The 26782-nt window shown below is 38.9% G+C and overlaps 1 protein-coding gene across 1 annotated transcript; it reads left to right on the forward strand.

The window, feature by feature from the left end:
* Window positions 1-26532, forward strand: LOC149172066 (uncharacterized). Its single transcript, XM_089424192.1, has 2 exons — window positions 1-645; window positions 24989-26532. Exons 1-2 carry the CDS (start codon window positions 250-252, stop codon window positions 26126-26128), a joined length of 1536 nt encoding a protein of 511 aa, XP_089280318.1. The 5' UTR covers window positions 1-249; the 3' UTR covers window positions 26129-26532.
* The last annotated feature ends 250 nt before the right edge of the window (window positions 26533-26782 follow it).

Below are 26782 nucleotides of genomic sequence, written 5' to 3' on the forward strand. Positions count from 1 at the left end.
AGCTGGGCAATTGATAATAATAACAATGGAGTACTGACCATGTTAAAGTGGATCTGTACTCAACGTTCCGCTGGAGGTTACAGCTCTGCGTGGACAAATCAGAACCGAAGAGCATATTAACTCAAATATTTTTAACCCTCACATTTTAATGTATCTGGTCTTCCATGGAAGCCGAAAAACCACAGCTCCCTTTTTCGTCCGTGCGGTGTTGAACACCATTTTAAGCCCCTTATCCTCTTCACCATACGAATGGCTTCATGTTTCGTGGCGAGCCCGGCCTTCTTCAGGCGTTCGGACGCCCACTACCTCACGCTTGCTTCATCAAATCTGAGTTTCTCCCATTCACTCGCTCATTCCAATCTCTCCAAAGGCCTCTGGTTCAATTCCCCTGAAGGAAAAAAACTCGGTCCCTTCTTCACGGTGAAATGTCAGAAGGAGAAGAAGCAGCGGAAACAGTCTCTGCAGAGAGGGATTATCAAGAGGGCACAAATCAAATCTCTCGATATCATACTCAGACGAGAAGCTGCCATGGCCAACATAGACAAAAAGGCAGGACCCAAAATGTCAAGGAAGCTCTTGCCAAGGACTGTCCTTGAAGCTCTCACAGGAAGGATTGATGGCAATCATTGGGAATCTGCTCTTAAGGTAGGTAAGCATTAAGGTAGGTAAGCATTATATGTTATTTTATTAAATTTATTTCTGGTTGTTGAGAGTAATGATGGAGATTTTTTTATTTAAATTTAATTCTAACAAATGACATGATAATTTTTGATGTAAACTTTGATGTAATGGCAAGACATTATTAACATGAAAACCAAAAATACTGTGCATATTTACTAAATGGTCTAGCACAACCCATATAAATCCAAGTCTGATATGAGTAGTACAGAATGATCTAAACTCGGGTCTGATATGAGTTGCAAATTTCGTCGCTGCATATCACAAATTCTGCCATTCGATACATTTGTCCTTTGTATGAATTTGATATTCATTCTTGAGCTTTGCAACCTCGTAGTGCATATCCCACCTGGGTTTACAGTGTCCATATTCAATGCACCATTATACACATTGCAACAATCAAATATTAAGTGTTGATGGATTTCCCACCTCACCCGGGCTGTAAAGAACCTGCTCGTTTACTTTATGCATAATAAATTATAATAAATTGGACGTGTAATATCAATATTATTGTAGAATCATTTTATTTGGCCTATAAACAATTTCGGATGAGGCAATGCGCCTGAAACAAGATAGAGACTCTGTTATTAAAAAAGATTATTAATCCAAATCCTCCAAGGATGATGATCTGGAGAGTCCTCCGTGTCACCGGGATTTCCATGAGTAAAATTTTTAAGTGGCTAGTTCATGTTATTGAAAATTTGTAAATTGTTGGTCCGATCACAGTAGTGCCAGTAACGTGATGGCCAAACTAAACATATTTGAGCAGGCTGGTTAATCCATGGTGATTGAAAATTTATGAGCCATTGGCACATCACATTAGTACCAGCAGAGTCGAGGCCAACCTAAATGTTGAGCTGACCAGGTTGTGAAGGAGTGCCGAGAGGCCCCTGCCACAGTTAGCCTCGACGCCCTGAACTGGTCTCTGGATGACAAGCATCCCACAGGCTGAGAAGGCACAGCAGCAGGAGTTCCATTGCCTGAATCTCCAATGGAGGGATGGAAAAGGCCTGATAAGGTTCATCCTCCATCAAGTAACTTGATCTCGGCTGCTTAATTTATTGCTCTGATCCTGTTGTTGATTTTGTGTTTTTTGTACTTGCTATGACGACACTCTTAAAATTTGGACCCTTGAACATTTCTTCTCACAGCAGGAGGCACTATAATGATTTTGGATTTGATTTGGTAGCTAGAAAGGTTTTGAGTTAGTTATTGTGGCTTTTAATGCCCTGAAGGCTAGCGTTACCGGTGGTTGCCACTGCAGTCCACTTATTTTTTTGTTTTAAAAAATGTTCATGAACATATTGTGAATTATTGATGGTTAAAGGAAGCATTTTGTACAACGCAGTCTGTGTGGACCTTCCAAACAAATACTGAGAGCATGACTACCTTGTAAACACGGACTTATATTTAAAACCTGAGTTACATCTGAACCATGAATGCACATGGTTATCAACTTTAAGGAAAATGAACATTGATACTTTGCACGAACATGTAAGTTATAAGGAACGCGTAACATTTTGGAGATATGTGCATTTATTATTTGTGTATTTCTTTGCTTGTCATTGAGTTCGCAATGGCAATCAATGAACGCCTAACTAAAATTCACGACATTAGTCAAATCATTGAGCCAAGTATGTACAGATTTCTGAACTTCAAGAGTTCACCCTTTGAAATTTGAATTTGTCTTTGTTTTTCCTTAGGTTATGCTTCATTGTTAAACCTCGCGTCTTTACGATGGATAACACTAGCTCGATCCAATTGAATAATTGCAGTTTTCCCTGAAATTCGATCTTTGTCAGAATCTAATGGTTAACAATAGAAGCTTGAGGGATGATATCATTGCCAAGTTGGGAATGAGTAACAACACACATATTTTATAACTCACAGCTGCATATATTCAATAGGAGGCGACTTTTCATTTCACGTTCTATGAGGGACTCTTGGTCTTCCTTAAGGCTCTTCGTTTCATATACCTTTGCATTATGTACAGTGATAATAATACAATAACCCCGAAGGATTATGTGTCTTCCCCCTTTTAAGTTGAAGCGGTGTTGTGAGTCTAAGCATCATTCTGAACTTTTCAATCTTTTTTCTTCCAAGTGCTTTGGTGAAGCTGTTAGTAATTTGCTTGTTTATGGAACAATGTCTTAAATGGATAGTTTTCACATCTACATGATATTGAATTAGATGGTACTTTGTGTTGATGTGCTTGGTTCGATCATGAAATCTAGGATTCTTTCCCAACTTGATTGTAGAATTATTGTCAGCCAGAAGGAGTAGAATTCAATCGTTTCTCCTACAAATCTTCAAGTATTTTCCTAAGCCACACAATCTCCTTTGTTTCTTTTGCAATTGCCACATATTTTGCCTTTGTTATGGAGTCTTCTGGAAGTTGCTGTTTGTGTGACCTCCAGGAGACAACTACTAATCCAAGATTCATGAGATAGCTTGAAGTTGATGCTCCATTTTGTTTATCCCCATCAAAGTTTAAAACAAAATATCCAATCAGGCTGAAGTCATCCATTTGTGAATACTTGAGTCCAAGGTCTTGAGTTCCCTTCAAGTATTTCAAAACTTTTTTGTAGCAAACCAATGTCCTTCACAAGGGTTTTGCATAAACTTGGAAAGAATTTGAAAAACAAATGAAATATTTGGTTTAGTGGTTGTAAGGTAGATAAGACTTCCCACAAATTGTTTGTATTTGATTGCATCCTCAAATTCATTTCCTTCTTTTATTATGAACCTCAAATTTTGTTCCATTGGAGTTGAAATGGGTTATACTTAGCCATGCCAAACCTATTTAACAATTCTCCAATGTACTTCTTTTGGGAGATGCATATGTACTTTGGTTGTTGAGTCGATTCAATGCCTAAGTAGTAGTGAAGATGTCCCAAATCTATCATCTCAAAGCCTTTCTTTAATTTTCTTTATGGATGCAATATAAATTTCATTCTTCCCTGTCATCAACAAATCATGTACATACACTACAAGATATACAACAAATTTGCCAACTTTTTTGACAAATGGAGTTGTATCATCAAGATTAAAGTGCTTGAAACTCAATTTTAAAAGACGCAAAGTGAACTTTCCATACCAAGCTTGCGGTGCTTGTTTCAAACCATATAAGGATTTGATGAGTTTACATATAAGCCCATTGCTTCATTCCTGAAGGCAAGAGTTCACCATCAAGTTGAGCAATATAGAAGTAACCAACATCTACCTTGCTATGAATCCTAATAGGAATGGGGTCCTTGTCAATCAAAACGAAATACCTACTTGGTATTCTCTTTTTGGTTTTTGGATCCATTGCCTCTTGGCAATTGTTTGTCTCTTGTTAGTGCTTTTGATATGAATGACATCAAACCCTAGAATGGAGTAAGGGATAATGAAAAACCCTAGTTTTTATACCCTAGCTATCATTTTATGAGGGAATAAAATCATTGAGGAGAGCTTAACATGAAGGATCACTCAAGGGATTGTCACACAAATCTTGAAGGGTAATGCACACAATACTTTGCCAAGATTTCATAGAAAAATATTCAATAAAAACTAGCACATAGAAACCCTAACAATAACCATTCCATGCAATAGCCATAAAAATATTCAACAACATAGAATACTTACAAGAAAATGCATGAACCAATCCTTTATTATTCCAAAATGATGTCTCCAAAGCAAGAGAATGTCTCCATAAGCAAATACTCCACAAAAGATCACATCTCCACAAGATACAAGTCTATTTCAGCTAGGTCGAAATCTTTTAAAGAGGCCGAATTGATCCACAAGTGATGATGAAAAGACAAATGAGGTGACCTCTATTTATATGAGGTCTACCTCAACTAATTTATGACTAATGAAGCCCCTAAATCAAGTTTGACATAAAATAACCTTGGGTTACAAGCCAACCCACTAGCTAAGTGACAAAATAAGCCATAAATTCCCACACGTGTGAGCCGTAGCCTCCAAAAGTGTTGATGTCATGCCCTTTTAGGGCTCCAAATGCCATGTCAAGGTGTGATGAGGTGTGAAAATGTGTCATAGTGCTAGAATCATCCAAAATTTGAGGAAGGTCCCTTAAATCCTCCTCAGGGTCCAAAATCTAGTTGGCGTGCCATCATGTCAGCTCCATGGGTCTTCAATTGTCAAAATAGGGCCTCCTCTATCCAACGTTAGGGCTTCTCCAAGTGCAACAAGCCCTCCCTAGACCCTCAATGGGAGGCCATCCTCATCGGGCTTTGAATCAAGTTCTGCCCAATAGGTTGTGTGAAGGCTAACCTGGGGGCATTCTGGGTCCAGTGGTGTCATCATGAAGAATCCTCTATTCCAAGTCAAGTAGACCAACGTCTTAGGTCATGAGGGTAATCTGCGACATGTACATCTATTCAAGTCATTAGGAGGCCCAACTCTTCCAATGTTGCATCTGCTAAGCCATCTATCTCTTTGAAGAGGCCTGGGTACCTATGGAGTGGGTGCCCTCAAGGCTTGGGTTGCTGTGGACCACTTGACAAAAACAACATGAACTCAAGTGAAAAAAACCATCCATCAAAGACTAAGATCATATATGCATCTAAGTGGACCAAACTTGAATGTTAAGGGCATATAATACTTCAAACAAGGATCACCTTCCAATATCTAACTAGACCAAGTCTCGTAAAGGTGATCCCTACCTTGATAGAGGTGGCTAATGATCAACCCTTTAGGTGATTTCAACCCTAAAGGGGAAGTGAAAGTTTGAGGTCAACCCCTCAACCAATAATGTTAGTGTAAATATATGATAATGGAGGGTAAAAGGCTTCATGGCCAAGTTCCATGGTCAAGGGGACCAACTGATGGGGTGGGTGTCCACATCCTAAATGTATAAATGAAAGGAGGGAGCAATTGCGGAGGCATGAGTTACCCTACTCAACTTGCTTTTCCACCCCTCTTGTGCACCTTTTACTTCTTCTTGATAATGCTTTGTATTACAACATATAGCTCAAGGGTTAGAGCTTGCTCTTAGTTGTAGCATTTATATTACCCTTTAGATGAGATAATTTATTGCTCATTAGGGTTGGGACATGCTAGGGTTCCTTTTGATGTGAAGGAGCATCATGTGCTCAGGAACCGGGTGATGGCTAATGAGGAGGGTAGAGCTCATGCTAGACCTTTTCCCACATGCTAGCTTATGTCCTTGGCCACCTTTTGCATTTTGATTTTACTCTTTTTCTTTTGTTGTGGCCATGATATGCTTTTTGACCCTTCTCAAAGAGTATGGACATGAGGGTGCCAAATCCCAATGAACCAATGACAAGTTAGACCCGAAGAATGGATGTGGTATATGGGGCTTGTAATGTGGCATGGAAAGTGTCAAGTATGGTATAGGGGACAATGAACACACTATCTCAATCTGGGTTTTCCAAGTAGTGCCCCTCCTATAACCCTAAGGCCTCAAGGGAGGTCCCATTGGACTAGGGCTAAAGATTAATCCCCTTGGTAAGGTGAGAGAACATATTTACAGTCAAGATCGGTCAATCTTCTAGATCACCCCTTTATCCATACTAAATGCCCAAAACAAACAAGTATAAGCACCTAATTGCAAAATGATCAAAGTACCTTTTGAATAGCAACCCACCTTCATCCAAGTGGTAATGCCAGATGGTGAGAGGCACATGGCTAATGCAAATGGCGGAGGCACATGGCATATCATCATCAAATAATGGCTGTCAGGGGATGCTAGCTGGCTTGTCCAACTGGTTGTAAATGTAGGAGAAAAAAGTTCTCCTATGGGGTTACCCATTTCGGTGGGTAACATAGCCAACATCATTATATCAATATCATACTTCTTACCCCTATGACTAATCATGAGAGAAAACAAGGAAGCATTACAATCATCTATATCATAATACTCACATGCTATATCACAAGGGTGGGAGGTGGGAAAATAAATGAACCATAGATCAATTTTGCTACCACAAGAAGGGACTGAGGGTGATGAGGGAGAATCCAAAATTTTCCTACACTTGCTAATTCTTTTTTGCAACTTGAATATGGAGTAATCGATGCTTTCAACAATTCCCAATAGCTATCTCGGGTATACAACTCTCATTAATGTCCCTAGGGACATGCTGCGAGTGGTATGAGGAGGAAGATGGCTGGAGGACAAGATGTCTACAACCATGTTGCTTGTCACAACAATCAAGTTCAAAGGGTCAACCAATGTCAGCTCATCGTGTTCAAAGCTAATGTGACCTGAACCTGACTGACGGATGACGACATGAGAATTTAAGGATGGCTCAAATACATTAACAATCATATCTTTTGAATCATTATAGAATCTTCATATTTCGAGAAGAACCATAGTCCTTTGTCTTCAAGTGGGGGAATTGGCTTTTCCTCCAAATTAGGTTGACATAAGCAAAGAAAGCACACGCTTCTTTTTCTTCGTGACTGCTCTCAATGTTACATCTAGGGTTGTCTTGGTCAAACATGAATAAAAGTCCTTTTTCAAAGAAATCAAGGGGTTGAGGATACTGTCCAATTCTTGCTATGTCATGGATGCCAACAGACTAATCAAGAAGGCCATCAAGCTCCTCCTAGGCATTGGTGAAATCTTCTCTGATACGTTGAAAATCATCATAATGAAACATGTAGAAGAGGCTCTTCCATTCATTAGGATAGCATTCATGATTTAATGCAAATAGGATTGCCTCTTGTTGATCTTCAACAATAGGCTCATCATTATTCTGGAATTTTGTGGTACTCTCCTCTTCTTTGCTACCACAGGGCACTTCATATTCATAGTCAGTCCCCTAATATGAAACCCAAAACTCCTTCATAGATTCATCATTTGCATGGCCATCTGAAGGACAATAATATTCCACATTTGTGGATTGTTTAGGATCACCCCATTCCTTCTTTGGTATTTCAAGCTCTGGAATTTCGTTGGGAGTGGAGTAACATTGTTGGTTGCTCTGAGAGTTGCAATGCCTTTCCCGCACAACATCACATAAAGTGTTCACTGCATAGTACTTGCAAATAAGTTCTTTGAGGGTGTCACTAAGATTTTCTTGATACTCATTCAACACCTCATCATATTCCTTCCTTCGCTCACTACACAAGTTTAATAGGAAATTTGCCTCAAAGCAATCCTCGGTCAATTGCCTGCAAAGCTTCTTGTATTTATTTACATTTTCTTGAAGTACTTGGAAGTTTTCTTGATTCAAAACCTCACTAATTCCTGGGTCATTATGATGAAGATCAGTTATGGCTTCTTTTTGCCAGGCTACATCTTCATTCTCAATGTTGGCTTCACCTAGGTTTATTTTCGAAGAGCTTAAATGACCATTTCCTTGCCAAGGCTAGTTTATGGCATCCGTGTACATATGAGATCCTATACCATCTTCCAACTAATGTGTTAATTTGGTAGCTTTGTGACAAATTCCAATCATTGGACTAGATTCCTCTTTCCGAGAGGACTGTTACCCACCATTTTGTGGGTGATATCCTTAGGAGAATTTTTTTCTCCAAGATGTTCCTCAGCCGACAGCCAACAACCCCTTGCAACCACCAACTAGCTCGTTGTGCCACTTCTCTACCACCTAAGCTAGCCATGTGGTCCCTCAACCATCTGTCATAAACATATGTTTGAAGGTGGGCCTCCCTAATTTAAAGGTATGCCTTGTCATTTGGTAATTGGGTATTGTAGTTTTCTTATCATGGACACTTCTGGGCATGGATTAATGGGGGAATTTGGCTAAAAGAATGGGTTAGGTATGTGCCTTTGTCCCCTAGACCCATTTTGATATTAACCTTGCATTCTAGTCCTGTGGAATCTCTTTTAACGACCATTTGGCTTTAGGGATGGTATTTCATGGAAAACCTTGATTTTGGTTGCGTGGTTCTGCTCCCTTATCCGCTTATATTACCCACTTTCCACTCATTATTACCCCATTCATCATTTCTCCCACCTGGGTCCACATTCTTCCATTGGGTCCACATAGGGTTAGCTGGCCCCTTCCCCTTGCCCACATCTTGGGTCATGGCCTGGAATGATGCCTAGAGGTTGATACAACTAAAAAGAAAGATAAAAGCATATTTGGCCACATTCATCAGGAAAATGTACCACAAAATGCAAAAGATGGCCGGGACAAACACATTTAGCACGTGGGCAAAAGCCAATACATGAGCTCTACCCCATCATCATGACCATCACCTTGGTTCCTACAGGTTCTATGAACCTCCTTCATCATATAGGAACCCATGATTGTCCCAATCCCTGGTGGGCAATGAACCACCCTACCTTAAAAGGGGGTATTCACTGCTATATCTTATGTAGCATGCTCTTACCCCTTGAGCCCTGAACAGTTAATCAAAGAAAATCATAAAAAGCAAAAGGCATATAAAGAAAGGTGGAAAAATCAAGGCCAAGGCACCTCATGTACCACAATTTCTCCCTCCTATACATTATAAACCCAAGTGTGGGCTTCCTTTTTATTAGCTACCCTTGTACCCCAACATGTGACGCAGGGTTGTCCCTTCTCATCCCCTACTTCATTCACCTATCTGTCACATGCCACCACCTTTTGAAGGATGTACCTTGAACATATTGCTCCCTTTAGAAGTATAAACCATCTAATAAGATACTTGGTTAACCCTATTTCGAGTTTAGGAGACATTGGCATATCCCGAAGCCCATTATGGAAGGGCCGACCATTATGAAGTCCCCACCTGTGGTCTATGATTGGTAAGCTCATTTACTCGATTTCTCTAATGACTTGTTGTACTGGAAGGCTAGGGGACGCATTGGATCTTATGCAGGATTGCAGATGGTCTCCATCTTGGGTTTGGTCTCCCTATACGGGGTCCTAATCCTCCAGAGGGCTACATTGGCACATGTAGGGTGTGTGTTGAGAGCCATGGGCCTCCACAGCAGTAGATAGCACTCCATGGATCCCCGAGGATGATTAGAGATGCTTGAGATACTCCCATTGGACGAGTATGATGCACCTAGTTCACCATTGCCCAACCGACCCCAGAGCTATACCATGCACTTGAGAGCTGAACCAAGACTTGTAAGATGATGTGGCATCCCCTACACCATCATCAAAGCCTTTACAGACGATCTACAAGCATCCTCGACTCATTTGGAGACTGATGAAATTATTATTGTACCCCCCCACCCATTGGGAGCACCACAGGTTTTATTGTTTGGAGAACAAGGGGCCAACCCTTGTCCATAACTTTGGAGGGTCCTACTCTTCATTATGGCACCCATGGACCTCATTAGGCCTCTTAGAGGGCCCTACGACATGCATAGATTATTATTTGACCTCTTGAGAGGCTTATTCTTTCATTTGTGAGCTAGTTTGGTGGGGTTGTCACCAAAAGTTAGAATATTATAACATTATTTTATTTTTGGGGCTTATGTAGGCCAAGGAGGCTAATTCGAACTCCTCATTAGTGCATAAATACAAGTGACATGAGTTCATTTGTTCATCATCACTTTGGATTGGATCTTTTCTCTCTCTTGAGATTTTCGCATTTTTTCTTAATGGATGAATTGGAGCTTTATGGATGAATTTTGATGTGTGGATTTTGTCTATCTTATCTTGGAGCTTCTCTCTTGTCAAATTGTGGATGGTTGGATATATTCTATTACATGTAAGTACATGATTTTAATGTTATTCTTGTTTTACTTTGTCACATACATTGGACTAAGATTTTCGCTATTCTTAGGGCTTATTACTGCATTCACTACTTTAAATTGTGGAATTTTGTCTCTATTATAGCATCTCTCAATTTATGGGCCATGTAATATGAACGAAATCTCTTAGGGGTAATTCTATCAATGAATTGATCTTGATAAGCCATCACCTTTTGCACATCAAAGTATAAAAGCTGTAAGATTGCCTCTCTTTGACCTAGAAGGCTAGCGAAGTAGTCTAGAGGCCTCCTTGACCAAGAACCAAAGTTCCTCACTCATATTCATCATAGACTCCATTCTCCCAAGGCTAAGGCACTGATCTACCAAAAGGTGGTCACCTTAAACCAACTTCTTTCACCTTTTCCTAGGTCTAGCCAAATTGGCTCACCTAGGGCATCATTTTCTCGATGAGCTAGCCCCTCGAAAAGTTCGATCTCATAGCCCCTTTTGTGCTGGTGTTTTCTCAAGCCCTCCTCCAAATTTGAGGCCATTCTGACGATGGAGTCGTGAGAAAAGCCAAGCCCTATGGAAGGGGAGAGCTATGTGCTTGCTGCCAAGGAAGGTTTGAGCGTTGCATAGCTATTATCGCCACCAACAACGAAGATTTTGTTGATCCAAGCTTCAAGAACAGTGAGACAATTTCATTTCTTCCATTAACAGGTATGTTCAAATAAACCCCTATGTTAATGAATTTTTTGTTAGTTTTAGGATTGTTCTTGCTTGCCTATTTGCCTACAACCATTTTTTTTTGTTCCATTTTAAAAGATTTTCATGCCCATGAGCAAATGCAAGGGTTTTAAGTTTTTAACTTTTCTCCATATTTGGAGAGCAAACTCCATTTTTTTTGAGTTCATAGCTGCAGAGGCTATTTATTATGTATTAGGGGTTCATCTCTATAAAATTTCTTGATCTTAGAAATTAGTTTCTTATTGTGAACAGTGAGGTAGGTTTACCGTTTGCCTATTTCTATGTATGAATTTATGAAATGATGTGCTCAATATTGGATGTTGTGTAATGCCTTCGAAGTGAAATGTATTCCTCCTCTTATTGACAAATTTCCTGAAGCATGTAGCCATTGTTGAAACTGGACTGATAGGGAATAAGCAACAATTTAACAGATTTTACGCTACTACTTTCTGTGTATTGGAAGGGCTAGAAAAATGTCTCCTTGTGGGACAACGAAGGTCACACCACTGTTATATGTAAATATTTTTGATTTGATTTTAATCGGCAAGCAAATTTTGAATTTTATCATTTCAATTTGCTGAACAGAGTTATAGTATGTTATGATATTATAGAGATATGTGCGCACAGTGTTGTTTATTCATGTAGCCATGATTATCTACTTGGTGTTTCCCTTACAGATTTCTCTGATATTCGAGAGCAAACTGCATTTTTTTTTAAACTTTCAAATACACCCTCTTATTGTCATTTATGGTTTTTCATTGAATTTTCAATTCACATTGCAAAATTGCAAATAATGTAGCAAAAAAACTGTTTTGTAAAATGATGTGGTTATTACTTATTAAGTTATTAATTCCAATTTTTTTTTTGGTGCCCTAGGTTTGAGTTAGCCCACTACAAAATACAAATATGCCAAAAGCCTTGGACCCATTTTGGGAGTATGGGAACCCTGATGGTGGGACAAATCGTGCATATCTTACATGCAAATTGTGTGGGACCAGGATGACAGGTGGGGTTACATGACTGGAATACCATCTTGCTAGACTCTGTGGACATGATGTTGGGATTTGTACAGTTTTTAGTCCGGAGCTTATACAAAAAGCTCGAGGCAATTGATGAAAAAGACAGAAAGAAGGAAGAGGCAGAAAGAAACAAAGCTGAACGTGCAAGTAGATCTTTCGGGATATCTTCTCCTGATTTTGATGTTGAGGGTAGTGGGAGGGGCTCCACAGCTGGCACATCATCACCTACTACTGCTAGTGTGAGGTCATCATTTTTTGTTCCACGAACAGGACATGGAGCACAACTTGGCATAAAATCGCTTGTTAAAAAAAAGGGAGAAGCAAGAAGCAGATAGAGTCATGGGGAGGTGTATTTTCTGGAGCGACTTACCTCTCAGCATCACCAAAACCAATCCATTTTGGTAGCCAATGTGTGATGCTATTGCTGTTGTGGGCCCAGGGTACAAAAGTGCCACATATGAGGAGTTGCGGGGGCCAATTCTTCAAGCAGAAAAGTAGGGCATCAACTCTAGATTGGCGGAGTTGAAAAAGACATGGGAAGTTATTGGATGCACAGTGATGTCTGATGGTTGAACAGATAGGAAGGGCAGGACCCTTCTAAATTTCTTGGTACATTGTCCTAAAGGTACCATGTTTATTAAATCGTTGGATGCATTAGAACATATCAAAGATGCAGCAATGATATGTGAGTTGTTAGATGGGTTCATTCGGGAGATTGGTGTGCAGAATGTGGTGCAAGTCATAACAGACAATGCAACTAATTATGTGTTTGTCGCCAAGATGCTTATGGAGAGGCATCCCACAGTGTTCTGGACTCCGTGTGTAGCACATTGTCTCGATTTGTTGCTTGAGGATATGGGGAAACTCTCCTTCATCAAGGAGGCGGTTGATATGGCTAGGAGTGTCCCCAAGTTTATTTATAACCATGCTTTTGTTCTTAGCCTCATGAGGAGGTTCACTAGAAACAAGGAATTGCGGTGTCCTGCGATCACACGTTTTGCCACAAACTTTATTACTCTTCAGTCTTTGCTTCGATGTCAATTCGAGTTGAAGCAAATGTTTGTGTCTGATGATTGGTGTAATTGTAGATACAACATGAGACATGATGGGAAATCCATTGCAAAAAATGGTGTACTCTGAGACGTTTTGGCGTGGAGTAGAAGAAGCATGCACAGTTAGTGAACCTATAGTAAAGGTTTTCAGATTGGTGGATGGGGAGAAACCTGCGATGGCTTATTTGTATGAGGGCATGGATAGGGCCAAGGAGGCCATTCGTTCTTATTATGCAGACAAGGGTTCTGTTGGCCTTGATAGGCAGATGATGTTATGGGATGTGATTGATAGTCGGTGGACAGGGATGCTTCATCGACCCATTCATGCAGCAACACTCTTCCTCAACCCCGCATTTTCATACAAATGCGGCTTTGATTTTGATGGTGAGGTGATGGAAGGGCTCCATTCCTGTATTCAGAGGATGGTACCTGATCCTGAGCTTCGTAGCAAAATCAATCACGAGATACAATATTATCGGGATTGTGTTGGCCTATTTGGCTTTGATGATGCTATTAGGGAAAGGACCCTCTTCATGCCACGTAAGTGACAAGTCATCACTCATTAGAAATTAGAATTTTCAATTTAGAATTTCCTTACTTATAATTCTATTTTTTTTTTAAATTCAATTATGTAACTTTTATTTGAAAGTTTAATTATGTTTTAAGTTTTTGAATTTTTTATTTCATTATTTTGTTGTAGATATTTAGTGGCGAAGCTATGGTGCAAGGGTTCCAAATTTTATAGAAATTGGCCATATGAATCTTGAGTCAAACATGTAGCTCTTTAGGGTGTGAGCGCAATTGGAGTGTATTTGAGAAAATACACGCAAAAAAGCGCAACGGGTATAACTTTGAGCTCCAGCCTTCAGTTGAGAAATTACACTTATTGTAATTTTTAATTTTTATTTTATGACTTTAAACTTTCAAGTGTCAAGACTCAAGAGTCAAGAGTCAAGACTTATTAGTTTTTTTGACACTCTTACAGGTTGGAGTTCGCACACCTCAATGATTTAGTATATGTGCATTACAACATCTGACTTCGAGTGAGGCAAATAGAATCACCAATGGATCTAGATGCCATTTCCTTAGACAATATTGATGTATTGTCCCAGTGGAGGGTGGAATATGAGGAGCCCATCTTGGAGGAGTCACCTTCATGGTTAGAGCCAATGGTAGATGATCCATTAGAACAGGGGCAGCAAGAGGAGGAGGACTCGGAGGAGCAGCAACACTCGGAGGAGGAGCAGGAGGAGGAGGAGGAGGACACTGTGGGAGCATCAACATCAACACCATCTGCTATAGATATAGGAGAGCATAGCCCCATACCTAGCACTCATTATTTGACATTAGGTGCAGAGGCAGGGTCAAGGCCGTCTACTGCTAGGGGCAGGCCGGGCAAACAGCTCATCATGTTTTCCCGTAAAAGGGGGAGAGGGCAGTGATTTCAGATAGATAGCTGCTAGTTTTATTTGTTATGCTACATATAACTGATGATGATGAGATACTTTTATATCTGTGATGTTATTTTGTATTGGTTCTCCACATTTGAGTCCTTGAATGGACAATTATCAGGGATCAACAGGATTTGATATCGCCTTTGATGTATCATTTCTATTTGACATCATATATATCAGTGCTTTCTTCATATTTATGTGCCAATGTGTTTATTTCATGTTGTTATTGCTTTATATGTTTAAAAATCTGAAAAAAAATGAATATATTATGCATTTTTTATGCTTGCCGATATTTTGCCGATATTTTCGCCGATAAGATATTTTCTGGACCCTCGCCGATATTTTGCCAATACCGATATTTTCAACACTAGTTGAGGTGACAGTGGGCTAAGTCTCCATTTGTTGCCCTTGGTCTAGCATTTGCCCTTTAGGGATCCCCTTTGGGTCCCTTGCTAGTTTGAGCGGTAACAAGGACCAAAATTGACATTTGAGGCACTGAATTTGGATAAGGAAAAATGTATTTTCGAAGTCAAGCCCACAATAACACATTTGATCAAGTTGGCCTAGAGGACAAATTGCCCCTCCTCCAACACCTATAAATACAAGTCAAGGAACCTCATTTGGAGACATCATGATCACATACTTCTCTTCTATTCTTGGGTTTGATACATCTAAAAATTGCAGGAGTTCTCTCACATGTTTGAGCAAGAGGAAGGAGAAAATTGCAGGAGGACGAAATCTGTTTTGACCAGCTGGCAGCACTTTGACTAAGTTTGACTTATGGAGGGCATGATTTGACTATTTTTTCCTTGGGTTTTTGGACTGTTTTGGAGGACCAAATTTCTTGGCACAAAAATCGAGATTTTTTGGGCACTTTCACTGTGGTTGACTTTAGACCTGCAACTAAGGTATCAACTGCCTTTGACTTTGACTAAGATTGAAGGAGATTTTTGGGACTGTTTTTGTGGCACTTTGACCAGCTGAGCAAGCCACATTCTTTGACTGTTGACCGAGTTCATTTGGAGGATTGTTGACCATTGACCGTTGACTACTTGCTGTTGTCGCTGACTTTGACCAGATTTGACTATTGGCTCATATTTTGGATGTTGATTGGTTGATTTGTTAGACAAGTCAAATCTTTGACTTTGATTTGTTTATGGATTTGGGTTCATTGTACTTTGCTGAACATTTTATGACAATCTAATAGAAGAAGAAATTCAAAGGGTTTTCCCCCTTGTGGGGTTTTTCCCTGGTCTTTGACCAAATCAGTGTCTCTTGTTGATGTTTTGATTGTCTCCTATTGTCATTGCATTTATTGTTCCATCTTCAGTTACTGTTGATTATTGGAAGAATTAATTATTGTTGAAAAAGATTGCTTAATGAAGGATTGAATTGGGCTAAAGTAATTGATATAGCATAGAGCAATGGAAAATTAACACAACATAGTGCGTACAAGTTTGAATATTTATGGATATCATCGTCACGACAAGCTTATATATTTCTTGCAAATTGCTTGTAACCATACAAACAAAAATGCTTCAGAACTGAAAATAAGTGCAATGTTGCACATTTTCATGATGGAGTTGCCAAGGTGAGCTTCAAATGCCTTTTCAGTGGTGCTTGCCTCAAATTGCAAGCATCAAGTCCTTAAAATATTCAAAAGAAACAAGGACTTCGTTCCTTCAATGCAGTTGTTAGATGAGCATATTTATCCTTGTTTATGGGATAAGCTCAATCAAGGAAATGAAGCTTATGTTAAATGGAGATAGAGGAGGAAGGCTTTCGTCAAATTTAGAGGTGCACTAAGTTTGGCAGAGGGATCTACAAGTGGGGCCAAGGCCCAGATTTAATTTTTTTATTATTTCTTGACTTAGGAAAATTTAAATTTTCCTATAGTCAAGAATTAGATCGATCTCAATTGTCCAAGGAGATTTAATCTCAGCCCTTCGTGGTAGTGGTGGGCCTAGGTCGACTTCTAGAGGGAAAAGGGTGCAAAACTTGGTCATTACACACTAGAGATCTTGGTGTTTAGCTCAACAAAGGAGAAGAGAGTTTTGTTTAGTGATTAGGGCTTCAGATCAATGCAGATACAGGGAGACAGTGAGGTTGTTACAGCCTCAAATCTTTTCTAGCAAGCGCAAACTTCTTCCAGGGGCTGCATTCAGTGTGCGGAAGGGGCTGTACAAGCCATACGAGTTTAGATAGTGCGCATAAGAGAGGTAAAGTTGGTGTAAAGTGCGCAGATATCTTGCACAAAGGATTAACAAAGGAAAAGGGAAGTTTTACCTTACAGTTGTAATCTGTAACAACTTTTGTCATGAAGAATCTAAATGCAGGAGCAAATTTCGGCAAACACCTCAAAAGGAGCAAACGCCATTAAATCCCAAGATATGGAGAAGGAAAGAATCTCAAACAGAAAGATGTGGTATAGCCTTGTATACAGAAGGACAAGAAAATCAGTGGTACATCGACAGTGGATGCTCCAAACACATGATAGGTGACAAAGAGAAACTTCACTAATATAATGCCTTAGAAAAGGAAGAGAATGTCTCATTTGGAAATGACGCTCCAATTGTCATAAAAGGTAAAGGTTCTGTTTTCTTGAAAGAAAAGGTTAAAGGTGGAAATGTTATGTATGTAGATGGTTTAAAGCATAACTCGTTGAGTGTCAGTCAAATGTGTGATCAAGGAAATGAAGTGGTGTTTTGATCAAACAGATGTGTTGTTCGTGAGCTTGATACAGGAGAGATCGTGATCAAAGGTACAAGAACTCCAAACAACTTATACATACTCAAAGGAGGACAACAACAGTGCTATCTAAGCAAAAATGATGAAAACTGGCTGTGGCATAAAAGATTGGGACATCTAAGCTTTTCTCAAATAAGAAACACACGCAGACTCAAGGCTATTCGTGATCTTCCAGATATCAGCATCCCAAGAAATACAATATGCAAACCATGTCAAATCGGTAAGCAAACCAAAGTTCACTTCATGGAAAAAGAAGGGTCAGCTAGTAAGCCTCTTGAACTTATCCATACTGATTTATGTGGACCAACAAGGAAAAAGTCACCTCGTGGAGAAGAATACTTTATTTTGTTCATTGATGATTTTTCCAGAATGTGTTGGATAGGTCTTCTAAAGCATAAGAATGAATCACTTGAAAAGTTCCAAGCTTTCAAAGCTTTGGTTGAAAATGAATTAGATTGAAAAATCAAATGCCTCAGATCTAATCGAGGAGGGGAATTTATATCGGATGAATTCTTTGACTTTTGTGAACAACATGGAATAAAAAGGGAATTCTCCACTGCAAGAACACCTCAGCAAAATGGTGTAGTAGAAAGGATGAACAAAACAATTCAACAAATGGCTCGAGCCATGCTAGATGAATCTGGAACTCCTGCAACCTTCTGGGGTGAAGCTGCATTTGCTGCCGTGACTATTCTCAACAAAGCAAATGTTCGGGTAAATAGCACTCAAACTCCACATGAACCTTGGTATGGTAAGCCTCCTACTGTAAAATACTTTAAAGTTTTTGGAAGCAAATCTTTTATCAAAAGCACTGATGAAAAACTTGGTAAGTTTGAACCCAGAGCAGATGAAGGTATTCTTCTTGGTTATTCTTCCAGAAGTAAAGGATATAAATGTTATAATAAAAGACTTGAGAAAATTGTTGAAAGCATTGATGTTGTAGTTGATGAAGCATGCAAAAATCCAAAACATATAAAATCAACAGAAGATTATGACAATGAGGAAGATGGGGATTACTTTCCCACATCAAATCAAAATTATATTGAAGAAGAAACCAATGAAGCACCAGAAGAAGATATAATGGTAGAAGAAAAGACTTTGTCCAGGTATGTTCAGAAAAATCATCTAGAAACTCAAATTTTAGGGGAAAAGGAGGTTGGTGTACAGACAAGAAGAACTATTACAGGGACCTCAAGCTATCTAGCATTACTATCCTCCACCGAACCTCAAAATGTAAATGAAGAATGCAAAGATGAATGTTGGGTCAAGGCCATGGATGAAGAACTTGAGCAAATTGAAAAGAATGATATTTGGGAATTAGTTCCTAGACCTCATGATAAAAATATTATAGGAACTAAATGGATATTCAAGAATAAGTTGAACGAAAATGGAGAAGTCATTAGAAACAAGGCCATACTTGTTTGTAAAGGGTATGCTCAACAAGAAGGTATAGATTTTGAAGAAACTTTTGCACTTGTTGCCAGACTTGAAGCCATAAGGATGTTTCTTGCTCTTTCCAGTTTTTAGAAATTCAAAGTATACCAAATGGATGTAAAATCAGCCTTCCTTAATGGAGATTTAGAAGAAGAAGTTTATATTGAACAACCAGAAGGATTCATTCTTGGAAATGATGCAAAACTTGTATGCAGACTCAAAAAGGCTCTCTATGGTCTGAAACAGGCTCCAAGGGCTTGGTATTACCACCTTGACAAATATCTACACCAACAAAGTTTTACAAAAGGTTCTGCAGATAGCAATTTATATACAAAGATTGAAAATGATAAATTGCTAATTATTATTGTTTATGTTGATGATATCATTTTTGGTAGCAATGAAGAATCCATGAGTTAGAATTTTGCTTCAGTAATGCAACAAGAATTTGAAATGTCCTTGCTTGGTGAACTTACCTATTTTCTTGGTCTACAAGTTCAACAAACTAAAGATGGTATTTTTCTTTCACAAACCAAATATCTCAAATAGATTTTGAAAAGGTACCGAATGGGAGATTCTAAACTTGTATGTACCCTAATGGTAACAGGATGCAGTCTCAGCTCAAATGATGAATCAGCAGATTCATCAACAGTACATCAACCAACTTACAAATCCATGATTGGCAGTTTTCTTTATCTAACAGGTACCTGACCTGACATCATGCATGCAGTAGGAATAGTTGGAAGATTCCAAGCAAATCCAAAGGAGTCACACCTTCAGGCAGTCAAAATAATTTTCAAATATCTTCAAAGAACTCAAGACTTTGGACTATGGTACCTAGAGAAGCAGATCTTACTCTTCATGCATATACATATGCAGATTGGGCAGGAAGTGTTGATGATAGAAAAAGCACTAGTGGTGGTGCATTCTATATGGGTTCCAGGTTAGTGTCTTGGTTCAGCAAGAAACAAAGTTCAATTGCTTTATCTACAGCTGAAGTAGAATATGTGGCTGCTGCATCTTGCTGCACACAACTACTTTGGATGATGCAAACTTTGCAAGACATTCAGATCACATGTACTCCACCCATCTCCATTCTATGTGATAATACAAGTGCCATCAGTGTTTCAAAGAATCCAGTCATGCACTCCAAGACCAAGCACATACCCATCAAGTACCATTTTCTACGAGAACAAGTGCTTGAACAAAAGGTCAAATTGGAGTATGTCCCCTCCAAAGAACAGGTTGCTGATATATTCACTAAACCACTGCCCAGAGAAACATTTGAATATCTCAGACAAAAGCTGGGAGTTGTTGCTGCATCATCTTGCTGTTAAATCCAGTTTTTCAGAGAAAGTTTACTACACGCTGGTTTCATTAAGTATATGCGTGGGTACACGTAGGTTCCCTTGGCTGAAAAGGCGTATATGTTTTCCTAACAAAAAAACAGTGGTTCAGACTCTGTGCTCTGTCTAATTTTTGATGACTGCAATCTGCTGACATACTTTGCTCATTAAATTCTTATCCGCTGACAAAGATGCTTTGATGAATAACTTGCTGGAAATGCACAGGTAGCACAAGTTCAGGGGGAGTGTTCACATTCCACATTGTTGGCATTATGGTTGCTGAACTCAGCTATTTCTTATTTGCATCAGTCATGGTCTATATTTCAATGAGTTCTATTGGTCATATGATGTAATTTCCCTAAAATCCTTGGGATAGATGATGTAATAATTGTTGTATTTCTGTTATGTATAAACTTTGGTATATCCCCACTTGGTTGGTAGATGAGTCAAATATGGTGTATCCCCACTTGGTTGGGTGATTGATGTATGTATGAGTTTGTGGTCATAGGGAGGTCATACTCACTTTGTTGAGTTATAGTGTCATGTTATTATATTGAATCATCTCTTTGCAGACGCGGCATGTACTCAGGGGGAGTATGGATAGCATCATGCAAAGGAGGAGAGTAGAGTGGTCCGCCCTTTGCTCTTGATGTCAAAGGGGGAGAGTATTTTGGCATTTTGGTGTTGTATGGTATCTTTAACAGTCTTTACAACTTGCAGTAGTCAACACCGTCATGGTTGCCATCAAGTCCAAAGGGCGAGATTGTTGGCATTATGATACAAGTATTGTCCTTGATGGCAACTCTATAGGTCAACTCAGTTTTGATAAGAGGTTAACAGGAATATTCAGAGGCAATAGGGCAGTGGTACAGAGGATCAGGAAGATGGAACTAAGGACTATTGATCAGAATAAAGAAGTTGAAGGAAGAAGATGATGTAAGAGCAGTTTAAGAGATACACACAGGTTCACTTAGTCCAAGCAGCATATACACGCGGGTATTCAGAACAGAAAAAGTGTATAACGTACACAAGCACTCCCACAGAAGGCAAAGCGTGTACATGTTGAAAACCATAGTTTTGGTTCGAGGTATTTGGTCCAAGGTATCTTTAGACCATGGTATTGACCCTAGGTATTTAGTCCGAGGTATTTAGTCCGTGGTATTTGATCCAAGGTATTGGTCCTAAGTGGATTCGGTCCATGGTATTGAGAAAGGCCAAAAACTATATAAAGAAGAGAGGATCATAAGGCCAGTGTGCAAGAGAATAAGATTCTAAGGAATGCTTCTATCTGAAGTATATTTTATGTTGCAGGGTTATGTTTGGAACTAGATCTGAAATATTTATGTGCACCTTGAGTTCAATATTGGATCAGGATCATGAGACCTGAAATGACTTATTCTTGAATGATCTGATATTGGTTGAGGCTAGATCTGATGTTTTGCATCTGTTTTATTCGTTATATATCATGATCTGGGTTTGTTTGAAGTCTGGAATTACAACATAGTTCTGAGTCAATATTTGCAGATCTGTACGCAGGTTTGTCTAGGCCAAAGAGCGTATACACGCAGGTTCTATTCTTTCAAGTAGCGTATACAATAGAAAGGCTTGATGTTCAGAGATGGCTGATCTATCGGATCAGTATCGCTGATTTATTGCTGCTGCTATTTTATTGTTGTTTGTCAATGAAGTCTTCTTAGATCTAAATGTAAATCTGAATGCATAAGGAGGTTGATATTTGATTGATTGTATAAGTGAGAAGAAGTGTTTTCTGATGCCTGCCTGTGTAAAGTTTTGTAAGTTGACAGTAGATGTTCAGTATACTGCTGGTTGGTACAGTTTGTGATTCAGAATCTTTAGAGGTATACGCAGGTTGGGCTGAAGGAAGTAGCATATACACGCAGGTTTTCTTCATTGAAGTAGCGTATACAGTCTGACACATGAATCTTTGAGGTTTCAGTTGGTTTTGAATGTTGATGCAGGTTTCTGGGTTCAACACAGTGTTCTGATGACAGCGATCTGATTGTCTCAGATTAACTGCATGTTGGTTGATGAAGTTTAAGTTTCTAAATTTCTAATGGGTTATTGATGAGTCAAAGTCTTCATATGTTTTGATATGTGCCAGGAGCATCCAGTCTGAAAATTCATGAAACTTGGCCCCTGGTGGAAGAGTGGAGTTTTCTGTAGGCTGGCACCTACGTACTAGTAAACATATTGGCTAGTACAAGAGCTAGGGGGTTGTAGCTCCCTTCTAGTAGAAGCTGGAGAATGAGAGAATGTTGTAACCTTCTATAGGTAGAAGCCTGCGTACTGATTTGAGTCTGCACTAGTACAAGATTATAAACAGATTTTCTTATTATTAAAAGAAGACAGAGATGACAACATCCATTGGTTTTCATCCACATTGGGTTTCCACCTTAAATCTTGGTGTTCATGTGTGTTGCTTATGTGTGATGGTTTATTATGTTTATACTACACATGGTTACTGTTTAATGATTGATGAAGTATTGATGTACTGATTAAAGATCAACATATGATGAATTAACTGAATCATAAGTTTACTGCATAAACGCTGGTTGCCTTAAAGACAGTTGCGTGTACACGCTAGTTCCCCTCTATGAAGTAGCGTATATAAATTTGATTATGAAAAAGAAAAATTCTTGATATGATAATACTGATTCAGCCCCCCTCTCAGTGTTATTTCCAACATGAGAATGGTTACATCAATCCAAGTTTTCCATGCACTACCTCTTCTATAACCCTAAGGCCTTAGAGGAGGTCTCACTGCACTAGGGCTAAAGACTAACCCCCTTGGGAAGGTGCGAGAACAAGTTTACAGTCAACATCGGTCAATCATCTAGATCACCTCTTTATCGATGTTAGAATGCCCAAAACTTTAAGTAAAAGCACTTCATTGCAAAATGGTTAAAGTACCTGCCTAGTGGTAGCTCACCCTCATCCAAGAGGAATGCTGGATGGTGAGAGGCGAATGACCCATGCAAATGGCGGAGGAACATGACATATCATCATTATTGAGCAATGTGTAGGGCTGCAAGCTGGCTGGCTGTCCAAGATAGGAGAAAAAGTTTTCTCCTGTAGGGTTACCCATTTTAGTGGGTAACAACAACTAAATACATGGAGAAAAAGTCACATAAGTTATACTTATTTGTTTCATGGACAAGAGACTAGGAGGATTGATATTGCATTTATCTTCATCACTTTAATTGTGATATCTACACTCCACAACTCCTCCAAGATAACAAAGGAACATAGCACTAGCAATGTTAATAATTCATCTCATTAAGTGAAGGGTCTCCAAGCGGTATTTCAGGATATAACAAATCTGCTGACCATCTCATTATTATATCTACAGCACTTGTGAATTCATGATATTTACACGTTTCAGTTTTGTTGATCGTTAAAAGCACACATGCTTTCTCAACATATTTGAACGATTTGTAAATCCATATTGCATTCACCAATAACAAAGTTAAAAGTCTGATAAATGTATTGATTATTATTGCTGGTTATTCTAAACATTAAATTCACGGACTGTTCAGCATTGTTGACTAATTCATTTGTTAAAGAACAGTACTCATATTTGATGGTCTTCAAAGACCCATGAGTATATCTTAAACATTTATTCAAAGTACTTATGGTGTATTGATGAGTTTTTTGAATAAATTTGATGCTTTTGGTTTCAAAACTATTTTTGGAGGTGTTACAATTTGAATCAGATTAAGTTTCCCCCATGATGGTGGATTAAATAAATCATCTTGTGACATCATTGGTTTCTTGGTTAAATGAAATTTGTCAATTTGGGTTAATTTGCACTTCCATTTCTATTTTCAACGACCTAGCTTAGATTGACCTTAGGGATTCCCCCCTTGGCTAGGGTAGCCTTTTTCCTTGCTAAGTGTGGGGCAAGGCCCTCAAGATGATAGTGGGTGGCTTGCCTATAGTGGCTCTAGGCTCTCCTGTTGAGGTTGGGACTTTTCCTCCTAGTTGGGAGTTTGAGCAATGACAAGACTATCACTGCAATATTTTTTTCAACATAAGTGCTAGTAAAGAGTTCAGTTAATGACACTGTAGTTAAACTTGCTCAACATCTGGGGTTTCCAGTTTGATGAACTATATGGTTACATGCACACTCCTATGTGGTGGCCCCGAGTGGTTGCTTAACGGGCTTTTTGCCCAGCTTCAGCACCACTTGAAAAATAAGAAAATGTCTTCTCAATAGAAGTAGAAACAAGTTGGACAGCAAGGACAATCAACCTTTCTACTTGTGGAGATCGTGCTTGAGGGATAGGATTCAAGGTACAAAATCAGATGTATCTGCGAGGTATGGAGTTAGGTGATTAAAGGTACACCTAGCCGATCAGCAGTTCTTTCTTGTACACCATGTATGAGATTTTTGAAAACTATTTATTATTTTATGCATCCGGTTTATAAAAGAATGATAAAATGCAATATTAAACTCGGAAGATACCCATGGAAATGTCTGAAGTAAAACAATCGCTAGCTTGGCACTTGTTTTCTATAATTCTGGATCCTCTAAGTTTTGGAATGTAATTTGTGAATGTGCTTTAGAGCATGGGATCCTAATTTAGAACAAGAATAACTATTCCACTCGTAAGTTTACATGGCAACAAAACCTAGAGGTTAATATAGCTTGATGCGGGTTTATCTTGAATAAAATAATGCAGGGCCTTATGGTCTCTTGGATTAACACAATTGGTTTTGAATATTTTATGAAAGAGTCAACATGAATCTGATACATCTCAATGAATTTGTCTGCCTTATCAAGTTAAATTTGAGATCATCCTGTTTGTTTACCATGGCATTATTTTACTTGTTTTAGTTCTGACATGCCATTTGTTCATAATGACAGGTATTTGAAATCATGAGGGAACAATTATGGTATAGACCAAACCCTAGAATATACACAAAGCTTTTGGTCATGCTTGGCAAGTGCAATCAATATGAGCGTGCAAATTCACTTTTTCAGCTCATGATTGAAGAAGGGTTGGAGCCAAGTATTGAGTCCTACACAGCTTTAGTCTCTGCTTACAGTAGGAGTGGTCTTCTCCACAAGGCATTTACTGTTCTAGAGGAAATGAAGAGAATTCCTCTATGCAAACCTGATGTCTACACTTATAGTATACTTATAAAATCTTGTGTTGAATATTCTCGGTTCGATCATGTTGACAGGCTACTCTCAGACATGTCGAGAAATGGAATCAAACCCAATACTGTCACCTATAATACAATTCTGGATGCATATGGTAAAGTGGGTAAATTTAAAGATATGGAAGATGTCATTTCAAAGATGTTGGAGGATCAAGATTCTAAGCCCGATGTGTGGACGATGAATGCAACCATGAAGGCCTTTGGAAACAGAGGTCATATTGGGATGATGGAAAATTGCTATGAGAAGTTTCAAGGTGTCGGAGTTCAGCCTGATGTACGAACTTTTAATATCTTAATGTATGCATATGGAAAAGAGCGTCTATATGATAAAATGACTGCAGTAATGGAATACATGCAGAAATATTTTTTCTCGTGGACAACTGTCACTTATAATATTCTGATCGATGCATTTGGAAGGGCAGGTGATATTGAGCAGATGGAATATTTGTTCAATTTAATGATGTCTGAGGGCATTAAGCCAGATTGTGTAACTCTCTGTTCTCTAGTTAGTGCTTATAGAAAAGGAGGTGCCTTTCGGAAGATCACACGTGTTATGCGAAAGTTGGAGAATTCTGATATAGCTCCAGACACTGCATTTTTCAATTCTGTTATTGATGCCTATGCAAGGGCTGGGGATCTAACTGAAATGGAAACTGTGCTGATACAAATGAAGGAAAAAGGATGCATACCTGATAAAATCACATTTACTTCCATGATCAAAGCGTACTTAAGTAAAGGCATGGTTGAAAAGGCTCAAGAACTAGAACAAAGAATGTTGAACATGGATAAATCTAGAGTCCAGTACACTCCCCCAGCAAAGCCCTTTGTAAAACGACCATGAGGGTTGTTCGAACTCTTGCTTTGACTTATTCTTGTTTGATAATCCCTGGAGCTGTTGAAAATTCCATCCGTGTTATATCCAACAGCACTGCTGTATATGGCCACAATAGATGAAATTTAGGCCTCATAAGACAAAAGCTTCCTGGAGAGCAGTCAAGAGTACATATTGCAGAAATAGATAAGAAACAAGACTTGTTCGTTCTATCTGCATAAGATGCTGTCAGGTTGGGTTTTCATCATGAAAAAAAGTTAAAACTTAAGGAGTACTCTATGTAACATTATTGTTTCAAATGCTTTCATTTAAAGCAAGTGAAAACATTGCTGTACCATATCTACAGGACCACAGCTAGGGGTCATCATTTGAGCCTTTTCATTGAGGATTTCCTCTAAAATTCGTTGTCCTCTGTAAGTTTTTCAGGTGGCTCAAGGTCTTACTGCCCATTTTGGCAGTATCTTGTTCAAGTTTTTTTTCATCTTATAGGCATTCATGAATTCAACCAGGAGGAAGGTATATTTGTTATCAAATTTAACATGTAATGTTCCTTCCAAGGAACCTTTCTGACCTGAGCTGATCTCAGATTTTATTTTTTTTGTTTTGACTGAGATTCAGACGATAACGCCCCTGGTTGGTGCTGGTTTGGGGATCCTGGTGCAC

Source organism: Pinus tabuliformis, chromosome 4_2 (genome assembly GCF_031772625.1).
Source record: "Pinus tabuliformis cultivar Carrire ecotype Pingquan chromosome 4_2, CPIR1, whole genome shotgun sequence".
NCBI lineage: Eukaryota > Viridiplantae > Streptophyta > Pinopsida > Pinales > Pinaceae > Pinus > Pinus tabuliformis.

Excerpts from the sequence above, each read along its gene's own strand:
- LOC149172066 (XM_089424192.1), top strand. The coding sequence starts at position 250 with ATGGCTTCATGTTTCGTGGCGAGCCCGGCCTTCTTCAGGCGTTCGGAC. Across the intron at positions 646-24,988 it reads ATTGGGAATCTGCTCTTAAG|GTATTTGAAATCATGAGGGA; the intron begins GTAGGTAAGCAT and ends TCATAATGACAG.